At 44.3% G+C, this 17,680-nt stretch overlaps 1 protein-coding gene across 2 annotated transcripts in view; it reads left to right on the top strand.

The window, feature by feature from the left end:
- BANK1 (B cell scaffold protein with ankyrin repeats 1) overlaps positions 1 to 17,680 on the top strand; it is a 2,974,928-nt gene that overhangs the window by 570,636 nt on the left and 2,386,612 nt on the right. For both annotated transcript variants that reach the window (XM_069630704.1, XM_069630703.1), the window contains exon 4: positions 2,619 to 2,764. In XM_069630704.1, the coding sequence (XP_069486805.1) occupies positions 2,619 to 2,764 (146 nt within the window). The remainder of the gene's footprint in view (positions 1 to 2,618; positions 2,765 to 17,680) is intronic.

Genomic DNA, 17,680 nt, shown 5'->3' with positions numbered 1-17,680 from the left:
GGGACTGCAAACAAACTACGTCCCATAGCACTTCAAGTCAGGCTACCGTACAAAGGGGTTGGCATATCTTATGAAAAAACAGTAAATGAACATGTGACAGCAATCATTATAGAAAAAGGATTCAGGTAAATGATGATGAATGCGTGAAGACATGTTTAACTATATTACAAATATTGGACCCAACATGAATACCTTATCATATGGTAATTGTACAGGACAGTGATAATGTGAAGAACGTCATATCCTTTATTGTTGTGGAGGACTGCAGCTTGCCCAAACCACCAGGAACGGTGTTCTGAGGAGCAGAGAGAGAATGTAGTTTCCCAACCATCACACTATGTTGGAGATGAGAGCAAGCCGGACTTTGAGATCAGGTCTCCTCATTCCAAACTTCACAACTGCACGTAGTGGAATAAGTGAAAGACAAACACTTCACTGCATGTGTGTACATGACTGAATTCAGTGCTATTACAATGCCAATGCACACCCAAACCAGGTATTTGCATTGTTTTGTTGGTATGTGGTGTGGCGGCTTGCCATGGATCCATTCCTGCTTGGCTGATTGCAAATGTGCACCCACCCGGAGGTATGGAGGTGGCGATAAGGGAACTGGTGTGAAGTGAGCAATCAAGCTCAAATCTCTCCCTACCACTGCCAAACTCTGAGTATTTTAAGTACCTGGCAAAGAAATGTCTTGCGGTATTTTTTACGGTTTTAACTGGCCTGGCATCTGATGAGATCTAGCTCACGCTAAACGAAGTCAGGGAGCGTTCCTCATCCCGAACTTTGTTTATAGAGATATACAGAAAATAGAGCCTCATTACGAGTTCGAGGGTATAGTAAAAAGAATTAGGTAATTCCATTATTGCTACTTTTTGGGCGTTAACAGAAAGACCACAATTCCTTCTGCACTGTCAAGTTTCAAGTTTGATTTAAAGCTGAGGAAACAGTGATTCCTTTACTTAGCCTCCAAAAATCAACAGGATTACCACAGAAAAATAACTGCTCACAGTAATTTCTCCAAAATCCCCCATGAAGTCTTACAGACTCTAAGAATTGTTACGCCACTTTGCCACCAGGGGTGTTGCTAGGTCTGGAAAAGATCCAGGGCTACGCTAATGTTGGGGCTGTAGGGACTGGGGGCTAGCTAGCCTTTTTAGTTGTAACCCCTGAGCTTCTATCCGGGGCTACAACCAAAAGACCCGGGGCTATAGCCCCCTCAGGCCCCCCCAGCAACGCCTCTGTTTGCCACCACTCGAAATGCCGTGGTAAGACAACATGGTCGAGTGGCAGTAATGGTAAATTATTTTGGGAGTAATTTGTAATGAGGTCCAAATAACTGTTTCTCAGTGAATCAAACTTTTGCAGGATGAGAGTGTACTTGAGCACGATTGGAGAAACGCTGAATGTAAACTTGTAGAGTAAGGTTTAGTCATGCCTTGGCTAGATGGCCAGGAACATCTTATTTCACGGGAAGATAGCAAAAGAGAGGAGCGTCTCGATTTAAATAATATCAAGGGAGACCAGTTGCCAAATGAGATCAGCGGACATAAATCTTTTTTGTTACAAGGTGCAAACAAGGGGACTGGTGGGTATGCTTTAGTAGGCTTTCTTGAAAGTGTTGAGAGAACAGTGAAAAAGAGAATACTGAGTGATTATCATAAACGGCTCATGTTTAATTTATCAAGTAGGGAATGGGAGGTTTGAACGTTAAATGTTGGAGTAGAATTTCTTTAATGTGATTCTGTGAGGTGTTATTAATTGATGTAATGTGAATACCTAATGGTTGAATGCAATAAGGATGTATGATCGCCCCATGATTTTGGCGAATGACACCCCTTCTCCAACCACTTTCAATTGCTCTGAATTCTTTTACTAGAAATGATCATGAACAGCTGATCAATCGCTATGGCCCCTTGAATGCCTTTTCTACTTCGACTGGAATCCAAGTTTTTATGCTTTTGATCAATCAAAAAAGGAACACATTTATCAATGGATGAGACGTGCACTAAAATGGCTCTTTAAATAGGACTGAGTCTAGAGGCGGACTAAATGTTATAGAGACAATGCTACCTTTTTTCGCAGACAATGTCCATTAAGTTCTTAACTGTAATCTTCCATACTTTCAAGTTGAGAAATACTTCATACATATTCAGTGTCTTGTTTGCAAATATTAAGTATTGCAATGAGCTTCCTACTGTATTTTTAGAAATATGAAAATATGTTTGCACACTTATTTTTCCAAAGGAGATCATTTCTCCATACCAAACGGATTAAGACCACAGCTCACCATTGTAGGCTAAAAGCTGAATTTGATTCTGTGAAACCAGAAAAAATTTGATAATGTTTTCCTACTTGCCAATTCCAAGTTGTGCTTTGCTGTAAGATTGCTAATTGATAATTTGTGTATCTGCTTCTCATGTTGATATCACTACTATCTGAGTTTCCACCTGGTGCCACATGTTGCTCAAACGTCAATTAAGGCATTTCAATTCATAAATTAAGGGAAATCTGGTTATCCTATGAGTTAAAAAGACCCCACGGAACATCACAAGATTGTCAGTTCCCTAAAAGGGGATCATTCGCAAGCTGTACTAACCCACCTGTATCGCTTCTAGATTCCCATCCCATCAGTGAAGACAGTGTGCCACCTGATGACTTGGATGGAACAGCAGAGGTGTGCTGGAATATTTCCCCGGATTCTCCAAAAGCAGGAAGTGATAGCGTTTCTGTAATGGTGCTTCCAAAAAGGATATCCTGTGAGGTTAGTGATTTTTCAATGACATTTTAACGGGTTCATCTCCCACAATGTAATTTTCAGAGAGTTTTCAAACAGTCAAAATGTAAATGTTGCGGAAGAACATGCTGGCCATTGTGATACGTAGTTGAATCGGAGGCACATTTTCATTCTCCATTTTGGAAGAAAGCAAAAACATCAATGGGATCTTTGCTAACAGTTTTGCGTCCACCTATTTGGAAAATATTAATTAAGTAATATCCAAGAAATATTATTTTAAAGTAGAGTCTTATAAAGATGTTTGTGATGTCATTATTCGTAATTGATACATCGTAGTTTATTTATTAGTCTGTTTTTAGTTTACAGAAAGTATATTTTTGAGAAAATAATACATACATTGAAATATAGTCATCCTGAATCGTGACGGAACCAGTATAATGAACAATAACATTATTTTTCTATGTTAATCTATTTTTAATTCGCACATGGTGTATAGTCAAACTATTTAGAAACAAGAAATAATAAAAAAGAAATGAACATATACACATTTAATCAATTTTAATATATATTATGTTCATTGTGCCATAAATTAAAGAATTAGGCAGCTTGCATTAGTATGCCCTATACCAGGCCCATGATAATCAGCCCCATCTTTAGAGTCATAAGGTTTCACTTGGACGACTAAAAAATCTGCATTTGTCAAATTGTCAATGCTTTAGTTTATGACATTTCACAAGGATCTTTTTGTTGTGTTATTTTTTTAGAAAATGCCACAGTAAAACTGCTTTCTTCATTTTGTCTTAGCTTTTCGTGATTATTATTTTTAATTTGTATTTTTGTATGGTTCGTTCTAACTCTATGCTGGTAATACTGTTAAAGGACTACTTTAGGTTCTGGCAGAGCCACAGAGTAGATGGCATAATGTCTCTGCAGCTATGATCATACTGAGTGGAGAGAAATCTTTCATAACATGAAGAGAGAAAGAAGTTTTTTTTATTCAACCAACCACAAAAAGGTGGCAAATTCACTTCCACCGATCCCAGTGATCAATACCCGTCATTTCGGTCACCAATAGATTCATTGAATGACCGAGGGGCAAGAAGTATGAAAATAATCCAGCAATGGACACCCACACCAAGTCAACCCCCAACCTCAAATATCCCTGTAGAACACTGCGCAGAAATATCCATCCCATTTCCCACCACACACATCCAATGCTCATCCACTAGGGAACGCTCCTATAAGCAAATACGAAAATAAATGATACAGCTAGTAGCGCAATGGCTGCAAGACTATATGTGTGTGGTACAGAGAATTCAGAAATAAACAATAGCATGTTGTATAGTGTGTCTGCAAATACAAAAATGATATAAATATGTTCCAAAATGGTGGGCTTGGGTGGAGGAAAAGGGAAGATGTGTGCATCAATTGATTTTGCTTTAAAGAGACACTGGGCCTCATTACAAGTTTGGCGGTTGCCTTGCCGGTAAAACCGGCAGGCTGCCGCCGAACTTGTGAATTTTTCCGGCCCCTGGCAATGGGGAAATACAGGGCCATTACAACCCTGGCAGACCCTGTAGTTCCCTATTGCCAGGGGCCAGAAACTTTTACTGCCCATTCCCATTTGAGCCCCAGGGTTCAATGGGAATGGGGAGGCTGGTAGCACGAGCATCATTGAGAATGGTGCCGGAGCTACCGACAGTGTCTGCTCGCGGGTGCCGGTACGCCCGCACCTGGCGGTCAGACCTGGCGGGTGAAAAGGCACCCGGGAGCAGAACTCGTAGTTTGCCGGTCCGGTAACTTCGGTATCGGCAAGCTTACCGGTACTGTAGTTACCGGACCGGTAATCTTGTAATGAGGCCCACTGTGGCCCTACAGCATTATGCATATAATATCAGGAAACTAGTTGTTGATGGATAATGTCTCCAGTAGGGTATCCTCATGGCCTACTCTACCTGTTTAGTCACTGACAGCACTAAATACAGAAGATGAAAACCCTCCTGGGATAGATCCATAAGTGCAGGGATCAGCAAAAAACTTTACAGATGTTTGTACTACAAACCACATCAGCCATAGAGAGCATAGGCAATTTTGAGGGAGCACGGGAGCCATAGTTCAAAACACCTGGAGAGCAGCAAGTTGCAGACCCCTCCAGAACAGGCTCAGTTGTGACCACTTGAAGAGAAGGCTTGGCACTGGAGCCTGAAAGAGCCCCAATATCGCGGAGCAACCTCCCCATGTCCTGTAACCAAAGAGCAGGGAAGATTGGGAGGAACAGTGCACCTCAGGCCTTTCAACAGCAGGCAAATGACAGTGCACAGTCCTGTGGTGTGATCCACACCGACCGCATGAGCTCAATGAGGGGTCCCACACACATGTCACTGGGTTTCGCACTGTGCTGTGCACTACTCTTGGACTGCAGTATTGATATGCAGATAATAATGAGAACCACTTACATAAGAAGCACTGCTCACAGCAACCAAATGAACACAATGAGTTCATTTGGGCAAGGCATTCATTGAATAACACGAGCACACTTGCTAAGAGGGATCTCATTGAACTCACTCCAGCAGTGTTTATTGGATGAAAGGCTCAATAGAAAATGCTGTAAAATGAACATTGTATTCAATGGCCCTAGATGCTAGAGCCAGACCTTTCACTTTCTCATTTTGACCGTGGAGGCTTATTTCTTGCCCGCGCTTCAGTCTCTATTGGTAAAGATAGAAATACGCAACAAAGCGTCTTCATATCTCTTGTTTCTCACACTGCGCTGCACTTTGTGGAATTTTATGTGCAGTGCTTGATGGCAGGCACCTATGGCTTCGCATCATCGCATTCGCAGCTGCCGCATGAGGGGATTAGATGAACGCCTTGCGGGAGACGAGGCCGGTGGGGACGAGAGCAACTGTGCTGCTCGCGTCATTGCAGCTCCTGCATGGGGATTTCACTAACACACGTGGAAAAAGAGCACACATCCTGGCAAAATTCAACTTTTGTGCAAAAAATTCAAAAACATATCCGCTAGTGGCACAATCCAAATGGAATGCGGAAAAAGTGTGCTGTGCCGCAGAAAATGTCAGCAGAAGTTGAACAAGGAATTCCGTCCCATGCCCAGGGTCGGACTGGGACAAGAAATAGGCCGGGCACCTAAAAGAAAAGTGGCCTGTCCCTTGCCTCAAAAAGAGTGACCCTCAAACCATCATCCATGAGTTCTGTCAATCAATGACTTTGCATGCACTGGTAAGATAACCAAATGGGTGACTGCACCTGCTGCAGAAATCTGTGGAGGCATGTTATCGTATCAGGTGTGACGTGCCGTACAGAAGCATCTCACATCCTGTAAACTGGACTTGAGTACCTGGCACACACTACCAACATCTACCCCACTTCGTTGGTGCCACCTGGTACCACAGGCGATCCCACAACTCTCTGAAATTGCAGGGCATAGCTCCTGCATGAACAGGTTATGCTTGATAGGATGCACCGGTATGATAATCCAGTGGGTGAACACACCTGTGGTGGGAATCTGAGCAATTAAGTTGTGTGTCGCACAGGCATCACCCGCCATTACAGAAGAATCACAGATGCACCCCATGTTCTGGATGCGAGTACCTGGGCTGGCCCACGCTGCCTGAGTCTACCCCTCTCCATTGGTGCCACTGGGAACCCCAAGGCAATTCTGCACCTCAACCCCACAAGAACACTTTATGCATGAAAAGGAGTGGGTTAATGCATGTGTTGTACAATTCTCGGGACCGTGATGTGTGCAGTGGTGGAAGTGGAAAAAAGAAACTAGTGGTACTCTGGCTGCATCCAAAAAGGAGGGAGTGGGATGGGCGAACAGCTGGTGGAGGGGGTGGGGGGAATGGACTAGGAGGATCGCAAACTTTAGCTGAACAGCAAAGCGCTACTCCTCAAATTTGATCACATACCTAACATGTAAATCCTTGTAGCAACATGTTAAGCCAAAAGAATATCATTGTGGCTTTAATTTTCACATCCTGACTACAAGTCCCAGAATTCAAGATAATGCCAACCTGCAAAATGTATGTAAATGCAGTGTGCTTTCAATGATTTAAGACATGCAATAAAATAAGTTGTGTCGCCAGACCTTCGTCTGCCCATCCATCCATCCATGGATCCATTAATATATACACCAAGCTATGCCATCCATCCATCCATCCATGTATCCATCCATCGGTCAGGTCTCTCCGTAGCACATAAAGGAATTCAGGTGGGAATGCATGAACCTTGAAGAGCGTTTTTTTAAACGGGTGCTTTTGGTCAATGAAGCTCTATTGCTGGCACACAGATAGCTTAATCATAAGAGCAGCAGATAAAATATGTACACTTTGTGTCTCAATGATGCTTCAGAGCTTTGCTCTGTTATCGGAATCCACTTAAAAAATGCACATAACTAGCATAATAAATAAATGCACTTTCTGGATCCATATTTACCGCCTTGTTATCAGGAATGAGGAAAATCTGCAGTCATCTGCATGGACCTGCAGTTTCTGGGGCATTTCCGTGTGAAGAGCACTCACAAGCTGAGCGGCAATAGATGGGCACTCTATGCTTGCAAAGTTCCTATTGCCATCAACTCTCAGATCCTCCAGCACACAGCTGGCACTTGCAGCAGTAGTGGTGGAATAAGGGTGCATGACGCTGGCTGTGCTAGGCCAAAACTGTCTGGAGTGTGCTTGGCACTGACTGAACGGGCAACATTTCAAGACAGCTAACACTGCACAGATCTAATCATTGGCCATACATTTCCATGCACTAATTCAACTTAACTTTTCATCAGAAGCATACACATTGAATCACCATTCTCCAATCTGCCTACCTACCCCTGGCGAACCACAAGGTACTCTCTCCAGAGTACCGGACTTGATGCATCCACAGATTAATAAATGCTGGAATGCCACTTGTCCATGAAGGTGATGTTGAAAACATTTGATTGGTGACATATAGCAACTATTTTTGGTGCACATGTCAAGATATTAGTCATCATGTGGAGCGTGCTGTGTTGCTGACCTGCACCAGCCATGAAGTACATCACATCATGTAAAGGGAAGTTTAAAAATTAAAAAAAATGTTTGTATTGATATGCAGTGTGTGTGCGTCTCGAATTGATCTCAAAACAGGGTAGCGGAGTCCTTTCAAAACATCTCTGCAATCTGAGACCTGGTCTCGGCCAATTTAAATGAACATAAAACGCCCCGATTTGTGGAGCCGTGTAGTCCATTTACATGTAATGCAAAATCGTATAGAGAGAGAGTTATAGGAATGGGCAGAGCCAGCCGCACAGTGGAACTTAATTCATTTGAAAAATAAACTATACTCGGAGCATGATTTCTTGAACTATACAGAATGGAACAGACAGTGTACTAGATGTATTAGATCAAACTAATAATTGACCGCTGCTATGCGTACACGTTAGCGTATTCACTGTTAGAAATGTTGTAAAAGATAAGGAAAAGGGGTCTTAGTGCGCATATTTTTTTAAGATATATAGATTGCTACTGGGACATTGCACTCTGTTAAAAAGGCTGTTTTCATAGTGTCATGTTCCATTGAAGTATGTGTACATTGGCAATTTGCCCACTGGCTATGTAATTTCAGTCATGCATGCTCTGCTATCAGGTGCTGGGATTGATTTTCTTGTTCATTCAGTGCACTTAATAAAATCGCATTTTGAACAAATAAATATTATTTTCGATTTACTGGTAGCACTAGGAATACTAGTAACAAGAGAATAAAAGTACTTTGCAAAAACTGCAAAATAAACGTTGTCCTCTTAGCGGCATCCCTACAGTGACTTCTAAAAGCAGCAATGCTATAACGGGTCTAGGGCATGCTTGGGTGCTCTGCCTTCTTTCTCCCTTTACCCCTCAGCACATCTGTCCGTTTCAAGGAGTAGCCAAGTCATTTCTATTTCTTTTAAAGAGGTTTCAGACGGCAGCAGTTTAAGGGCAATCACTAGTTAATTTAAGTCGCTTTACAGCAGCAGTCTCTGCATGGAGTGCATGTGCCTCAAGGACTGGGCTTGCAGGCAGTCTACAAGCCCAGTCCAGTTCTCCAGAGAAAAATATTCTATAAAGGGTAGATGACCTGGCTGGCACCGACCTCTTCATTTTATGTTTTTATCTTTACTTACTTTGTGTGATCACGCCGGGCGTGCACAAATAATTTCTTGTGCTGTCCACCTCGTATGGGCTGCAGGGCTGGGTTGGGCCACGTGCAGGCAGCTGTCGGCCTGCTGCTGTTCCGAATAGAGGCATTGTTATCATCACAATTCTTGCAAGTTGCACATGCTTTGCTTTGCCACAGTCAGAGAGCCAGAGGCCTGCAGGCTGCTGCTCCAATGCAACAGTTCCTTCCCTGCTTCCCAAATATGTAGGGGCGTGTCGTGGTGAGTAACCGACTGCACCCAGACCCAGCAGCACAACACACCATGTGCATGCGGCCCGCTCACGTGATTGGCTGCCAAGCCAGCCAGCGCCACATAGCAACCGCAGGCCCCTGGCAGTTGCCTGGTACCTGCCTGAGGATCAGAGCAATTAGGACTCTACTCAAGGCAGGCCACCCCACCCGCCGCCCTCGCCCAAAACAAACATTCACACAACACAGGGCAGGAACCACCCACAGCAGGAGGCAAGCTCTCAGTTCACTCCCTCCCAACCTCCCAGGCCATTTTTTTACAATTTGTTGTTTAATCAAAGTGCAGCTGCCTCCAGGCGTCATGCCGGCAGGAGACACCCACTGCCCAGCACAGCATCAGCTTTGTGTGCATTCATCAAAACAAAGTTAACACTTAGTAAATGTTAACTTTCCTTTGATGAATGCTTGTTGCATTTCATCCTGTGTGCGGTGGCGAGCAACTCAGAGCAATAAGTAACATTATGTTATCTAAAGTAACTTAAGTTATGTAATTACAAAAATAATGTTATATCCCAAACCGGCACCAGGGTGGCTTGTAAAACTGGCCTCAGGCCATCCCAAGTACAAATTGCATTCTGCCGGGGGCAGAATGTCTGATAGGGCAGTTTGCCCTTGCCCAAGCCTGCTAGTAATAGCGCTGGAAATAATAACATTTTATTGCTGTGGGTAATTCACTTCCTGGTTCATAAGGGTCCATTAACATCTTGATCCAGTAGCAAAAATGTACACGGTAATTGCAGTTGCTACTGTTACAAGATATGGCAACTGGAATACCACTTCAGTTACTAATTGCACATAAAATACTATCAGAAAGTGCTAGTGATTTAGGTCAAAATTAGAGAAAACTGTGGGCTGGTCATCAGTAGGTGGGAACATACACCTGGGTATTGCCACTTGCACTATGTCACATTTCCAGAGATTCAAGAGATGGCAGAGTAGAAGAATGAGGCCTGGTTACAGACACCCAGCTGGCCCTAGCACAGAAGGATTGCTGGACTTAACAAGAAGATGTATTCCTGAATTGAGGTCATGAGGTGTGCACTGAAGAAGGGGATCAGATCCAAAATGGCAGAAGTGCTACTCCACGCTTGTTTTGGCCACTAGTACCAGGTACATTTCAAGCAGAGCAACCCGAGGTTTCCCAAACACCTACATCATCCATCATATTCAACCAGGAGATACAGGTATTACACACAGGTATTACATGTATGGCGCCACACACATTTTGCAAAGACAGTAGTGAACAAAGAAATGGTTCAATGGAATTCATGGCAAGCATCCTCATCAGTTTGCTTTCATGTAAACCCCAAGGTAGGTGTACATCAACTGGAATGAAAATCATATGATCAATTCAAAGTTCATCCCCTTTGGGGGAGTGGGAGTCCCATTCGATTTGCACAGTTTCTTATCCTCTGTAATGGCACAGTCACAGCTGTCAATAATTATCTTCTGTTTGGCTTGGATATAGAGACTAAACTTTACTGATGTCACCTGTGCACTATAAAGGAGCAATGTGGTAGATAGAAGGAGGAGGACCAATGGGGAGGAAAAAGACAGACGTATTGCATAAAGGAACAAGTTACTTACCCCTGGTAACGTTTTTTCGACTGGATGTTCCTCCTATGTATTTCTCATCTTTCGATATCTCCAATATCCAGCTCCAGCTGCTTCGTAATGTTTTTTCGGCAGTGGGCACTGTGCGTCGATGCAGTCGACTCAATGTCCCTAGAGGTCCTCCGTCTCGAGGATGATGTAATTGAAGGTATATATAGCATGTGCAGTGCCCGTTGGCTTCAGTTCTGTTTTTTCGTGTCATTCTTAAGTAGAACAACCCACATTAAAGCGAATTTGACCATACTAGACTCTGAAGGAGAGTAAGCTGCAATAACACAATAACTCTACTGCGGGGTAGGCTTGGAGGGGCGATGAGAAATATGTGGGAGGAACATCCAGTCGATAGAACGTTACCAGGGGTAAGAAACGTGTTCTTCAAATGGATTGTGTCCTCCCACGTATTCCTCATCTTTTGATAGAATCCCAAAGCAGTGTTTGTTTTGGAGGTAGGAGCAAGAATTTTGTAATCAATGGTTGTCATGAATGGAATGAATGACTATTTTACCAAAACTTCCATCATGTCTTAAGGTGGAATCAAGGCAGTAATGCTTTGTAAAAGTGTGTATTGTAGACCATGTGGCTGCCTCACAAATGTTTTTTTATACACCTCATTTGCAGAGCAGAACAAGTGGCCAAGCCCCTAGTGGAATGGGCTCTCAATCCTTCTGGGGGATCTTGTCCAGCTAGCCTATAGCATTCGGTAATAGCTCAAATAATCCATCTGGACATGGTCTGATTGGATACAGCCTGTCCCAAGCTATGACAGTTGTTCATCCAGATGAAACTTTGACATCCTTGCCATGTAAATACTCAGAGTCCTTCGTTTGTCGAGTCTGTGCAGCCTCTCTTCCTCCTGGCCAAGATGAGGTGGAGGGTAGAAAGTAGGTAATGCTATATTTTGTCCCTGATGAAAATCTGGCATCACCTTAGGTATGACCCTAAGGATGACCTTGTCCTTATGAAAGACTGTAAACGGTGGTATAGAAGATAATGCCTGCAAATCACTCACCCTACGGGATGCTAGTTCTACCAACAAGATGGTTTTTAATGTTAGTAGTCTTAAGGGACATGAATGGAGCAGTTCAAATGGTGCACACATGAGAAAATTTAGAACAAGATTAAGGTCCCAAACCGGAATCTGAAAAGGAGATGGAGGGAACACATTAGTGAGTCCCTTTAGAAATTGTATGACCAATGGTATTTTAAAATATGACACATCCTCAGATGAATGCTTGAAGATGGAAAGTGCCACCAAATAACCTTTAATGGTCCCAACCTGGAGCCCCAGATTGGCCAAATGCAGCAGAAAAATAACACCTCTGGTGTTTTACATAGCAAAGTGTCCACATTCTTATCCCTGCACAAGCGGCAGAATTTGTTCCAACTGCAGCGGTACAAAGTCTTCCTTGCTGGCCTTCTGGCCGAAAGCAAAATCTCCATTACGTCATCCGGGAGGTCCCAATCCTTGTACCCCAGCCTATCAGAAACCATGTGTGAAGGCTGAGTGTCTTGACCTCTAGATTGAGAACCCGACCCTCCTCTCGTGAGAGAAGGTCCTTTCTTTGTGGATGACGTATTGGAGGGAAGATGGACATGTCCAGAAGGTCCAGGTACCACGTCCTCCTGGCCCAATCTGGGGCAATTAGGATCATGCATTTCCTGAACTTTTTCAACCTCCTGATGACTTGAGGAATGACGGGGACTGAAGGAAACATGTACAGGAGCGAGAACACCCAGTCCACCATGAACGTGTCTCCTAGAGCTCCTCTTGGGGTAAATTCCCTGGATCAGTACAGTTTGCACTTCCTGTTGACAGTGGGCATGAACAGATCCACTTGAGGGGTTCCTCAAAGGGTGACGATCTGTTGAAGGACTTCCTGAGCTAGTTCCCCCTTGTGGGAGACTGTGATCTGCCCACTCAGGGCGTCCGCCGCCATGTTATCCTCCCCGGCTAGGTGAACTGCCGACAGGGAGATTCCTTCTTGAAATTGCCCAGTACCAGAGCTGCATTGCCACTCTGCACAGTGGTAGTGACCCTACACCTCCTCTCTTTTTTTTACATGGCCATTTTTTTGTCCAACATTATCAGGAAATTATTTCCCCGTACAGAGGGCAGAAAAGCCTTAAGCGCAATTCAGATTGCCCTCAGCTCTAAAAGGTTGATATGTAGTTTGGACACCATTGGAGACACCATTGGAGACCAACAACCACTGATTGTCAGATCGTTGGCATGAGCTCCACACCCCCTGAGAGAGGCATCCATCACTCATGTTATTTACGGCCATGGTTGCAAAAAAGGTTCTCCCTTCAGAATGTTGTCCTTGCAGGCCCACTACCGGAGATCCTGTGCGAACCTGTTTGCAACCTGGAGCAGATCTTACATATTGCCAGAGAACTGAGACCGTTGTGTCCTGAGAGCCAATTGAAGGAATCTAATTCTCAGATGAGATTCACCATAACAATGCAGGATGCCATGAGGCCGAGTAACCTCACGAAGTTGAAGGCTGGGAGACACTGGGCACTCTGAAATTTGGTGACCATCTGCAGATTGTCTTGAGCCCTCACCTCGGGTGGGGAGGTCTTTCCCAAGGATGTATCTAGTACTGCTCCGATGAACTGGAGCTTTTGAGATGGTATCATATGGGACTTCTTGTAAGTGAGGGAGAAGCCCAGTCTGTGGAGAGAGTGGCAGGTCATGCTGAGATGATCAAGGACTTGTTTGGGAAAACGTGCCTTGTTCAGCCAATCATCCAGCTAGGGGTAAACATGAATCCCCACTCTCCTGAATCTCACTGACACCACCACCATCAGTTTGGTGAAAACCCTTGGGGCGGAGGTCAGCCCGAACAGCAGAACTCGAAACTGATAATGAGAACCGCCAACGGCAAACTTCAGGTACTTTCTGTGCTTGAGATGGATTGTTACATGAAAATAAGCATCCTGTAGGTCCAATGACACCATCCAATCCTGGAGCTGGAGGGCCTGAAGGATATGAGAAAGTGTGACCATCTTGAACTTGTCCTTCCTGAGGAACTTGTTCAAGTATCTTAAGTCCAAGATGGGTTTCAGTCCTCCGTCCTTCTTGGGGACCAGGAAATATGGAGAATGCCACCCTTTGTTCCTCTCTGTTACAGGTACTAGCTCTATAGCACTTTTCTCTAGCAGGGTCAACATTTCCTGCACAAGGAACGGATCTGGAACCTTTAAAGAATGGCTCCACGGTGGATGATTCTGCGGTCTCAAAATGACGGGGAAGCAGTAACCTTGGGCTATGATTTCTAGTGCCCAAGCATCTGAAGTAATACCTTGCCATTATTTCAGATGCTTAGACAGTCTGCCTCCCACTAAGGTATCATGAGTCAAGACCTCAGAGAGGTTTTGAGGCGACTGCAGCAGTGGCTTTTGGTAAAGATGCTGCTGATTGGACTGACTTTGCACCTTTCCCTCATCCACAATGAGGGAATTTTCTTTGGCCTCTTTGACCAGCCATTCCTCATGCTCTTTCAACTGAGGAGTAGTAGCGAAAGGATCTACCCCTCCAAGATGTTCCACTGCAGTGAAAAGGCTGAGGCTGCCTAATAGCGGCACCTAGAGACTTGGCTGCCGCCTTCAAGGTCTGCAGCTTCTCAAGGCTTTCGTCAACCTTGCTGCCAAAAAGATGAGACCCGTCAAAAGGCATATTAAGGAGTCTAGACTGCACGTCTGGTACAAATCCAGACTTTCTTAACCACACAAACCTGTGTATCACAGTGCTTGCCACCATGGCTCTGCTGATGGTGTTAGCAGAATCCAAACCTAACTGAAGAGACTCACACATGATCTCTTTGCCATCTCTTACAATGACCAAGAAACCGTCCCTTTCCTCCCATTCGGGAATATGTTCAGCTGCCATGGAAATAAAATCCCATAGAGTGAAAGTGAATTTCACAAGGGCACATGTGGAGTTCACTGATTTGAAAGCCATGCTCCCAGCAGAAAATTCTTTCCTTTACCAGGTGTCTATACGGTTATCATACTGATCTATTGGGATGGTCAGATGAGGAGTCTGCTTGAGGTAGTGGTTGCTTCCACCACCAGACTTTCTGTTACAGGATGTTTCGACAAGTACTTGACGGATGGTATTTCTTGGTCAAATTGTATTGACTGCCAGACTTGATTCCGGTGCTACCCAATTAGCACATACTCTCTTCTGTAGAACAACATCAAAGGGTAGGATAGGATCCCTTTGGGGACCTTTGTCCAGGATATCCGGGAGGTCATCCTGTTCGAATGGGAGGGCAGGCCTGCTCCATCGCAGATAATCAACTAGATTCGTCATTAATTGTCTGTAAGAGGCATCTGCATGCTCATCTGATTCTGGCTTTACAAAATCCAACTCTGGTGAAGTGTCCACTCCACTGGCCCTCTGCACATTTTCATGCAGGTCCCGTAACCTAGATTCTTCTGACATGAAGCTATTAGGGACTTTTGGAGTGCCATACTGCAATCCAAAGTGTGCATCATTATCATCAGATGGCTCATTGTCCTCGTAAATGGAAGTGAATAAAAGAAATCCTTCCTGGGTAAAGGAGTGAAGGTCTTCTGAATTTCTGGCAAGGCCATCAATGGCTTCAAGGGTTTTCAGCCAGATGCCAATGAAATCGGCAATGTCTTTGATGAAGATTTTTAGACTGCAACGTTGATGGCACTGGTGGCGTCGATGGCACCAATGGCTTCAATGGCACTACTGGCGTCGATGGTGTCGGCGACTTCGACATTGACTTGTCCTTGACGGACTTCGATGGCTCAAAGGATTCCTCGATGACTTTTCATCATTTCGAGGCCTCAATGGCTCTCGATGGGAATCTGGCCTTCGTACCGGGCTCGAGGGTACGCAGGATTTGGCTCGAGCTCTTTCCTTACTGGCTTCAGAAGGCATGGTAGGAGCATGGCCCACTTGCTTTGAGGGTTTCTGGCTCTGAAAAATGTTTACTATTTCCTGCCTGAACGATTCCCATTCAGCCGGAGTAGAGGCCTTAGTAGGGCAAGTTATAGTCCTCTCTAGGGAGGAGTCAGACGAGGATGACGAAGTAGGCGATTTGTGGTGCCTTTTCTTCAATTTCCTCGACAAAGGCGAGCCACTCCGTGACGTGGACCTTTTAGTTTTCTTCCGTTGAGTAGAGTAATTTCTCGCTTCGTCGGAAGAAAGTTTTTTTTCGAAGGGGTAGTTGAAGGGGGAGTCTACCTACTGCCAATGTCCGTTCACGCTCCTTCAGAGCTTTTCCGGTTATCGACTGACACTTTTGACAGGCCGAGGTCTTGTGCTTCACACCAAGACACCACAAGCATACTCGATGCGGGTCCATCAGTGACATCTTGGCATTGCAGTCTTGGCATTCTTTAAACCTGATCTTCGGGGTTGTCAGTGGCGAAGACAAAGACATTTTGATAATTTCTCAAAGAAATTTCTGAAGCGCGCTGTAGATCATGAAGTGAAATCTTACTTGGTAAAACAGATCTGAAGCCAACGGGTGCTGCACATGCTGTATATACCTTTGATGACATCATCCTAGAGACGGAGGCCCTAGAGGGACAACAAGTCAATTGCATTGACGCACAGTGTCCTCTGCCGAAAAAAAAATTCAGAAGCAGCTGAAGCTGGATATTGGAGATATCAAAAGATGAGGAATACATGGGAGGACACAATCCATTTGAAATATTTTTTCAGTCATGACATCTCCAGGGACTCGAAGAATAGGAAATTAGCTGGGACGATCAAGAACAAGAGAAATAAGGATATGAGAGAGCTAAAATTAGAAGAATGAAGAACAGACTGAACCAAAGACTGCTAAATGCATCAAGGCACAGTGTATGCTTTGTCCATCACTACTACAAACAATGTCAAGAGGAAGTGACGTGCAGAAACATGTTTAATGACCTTGGAAGACAGCGTGCACAGTTGTGGTATTGTGCCTTCCTGGATGCCAAGTTGTTCATGTCCTGTGATTTTGTTCTCCCTTGTGGTAACATCTTTGTGCAGTGAGAAGGGAGAGGTGTGTGTGATTGTGCATCTGCTATGTGTGTGGGTTAAATGGTTCTTGCTATGTGTCTGGCATGTGTTTTCCTGCATATGGTTCACCTTAGCTTGTGTCTGTTTTTTTTAAGCTTGCAGTTCGGTGTTTGGTTGAGCAGTATGGCCCATTGTCAGAGTACACTACTCTGACATTAGCGGTTACTGCTGGAGTGTGGCAGGCTTGAGACCTGGGGTGGCATGTCCAGGTAAAAGGTGCACAGCTTCCTTTTGATGGTTTAGAGTTGGCTTGGTTTAGATACCTATGGTCGGGCTGGTATTGCTCGGGCGCGGCAGGCCTGGGATTCGATAGTAGCAGCCTTGAACAAAAGTTTAGTCGGTCCACATGCCTCTCTTGAGATTGCATGCTTGTGTAATCACTTTTGACTGATTAACCAGTTACAGTATGAACTTCTTCAACTTCTTGTATCACCATCTACCTTTTCCTCCCTCAACGTTTTTTTCACATTTCTCCCTTCTTATAACTTCATTGTTGGTTTGATCTTGTGAACCGGTGTGAACGTGTACATGGCGATTGGGGTATCCATCCACATAATAGTATCGAGCACTTTCAGGATGATTGGTTGATGGGTAGCATTCTTTCGATGGTCTCTGCATTATTGCTTACTCTTTTTTGATGACGGAGGTACCCCAATTCTCATGGTTTAAAAAAAAATCCCTAACTCCCATCTCTCATGTTTAAGGAACGCTTTGAGTGGATTCCGTCTATGTGCTTTTTGATTAATTGTCTGTATTCCTTTTGTACAGAAATAGGTAGATTATCCTGCACCATTGTGAAGCCACTGGTGCTGGATAATCAAAAAGGCTGGTTAACCAGA

This window comes from Ambystoma mexicanum, chromosome 6q, assembly GCF_040938575.1.
Source record: "Ambystoma mexicanum isolate Mex_15411 chromosome 6q, UKY_AmexF1_1, whole genome shotgun sequence".
Taxonomy (NCBI): Eukaryota; Metazoa; Chordata; class Amphibia; order Caudata; family Ambystomatidae; genus Ambystoma; species Ambystoma mexicanum.
This window is presented reverse-complemented; position numbering and strand designations above follow the sequence as displayed.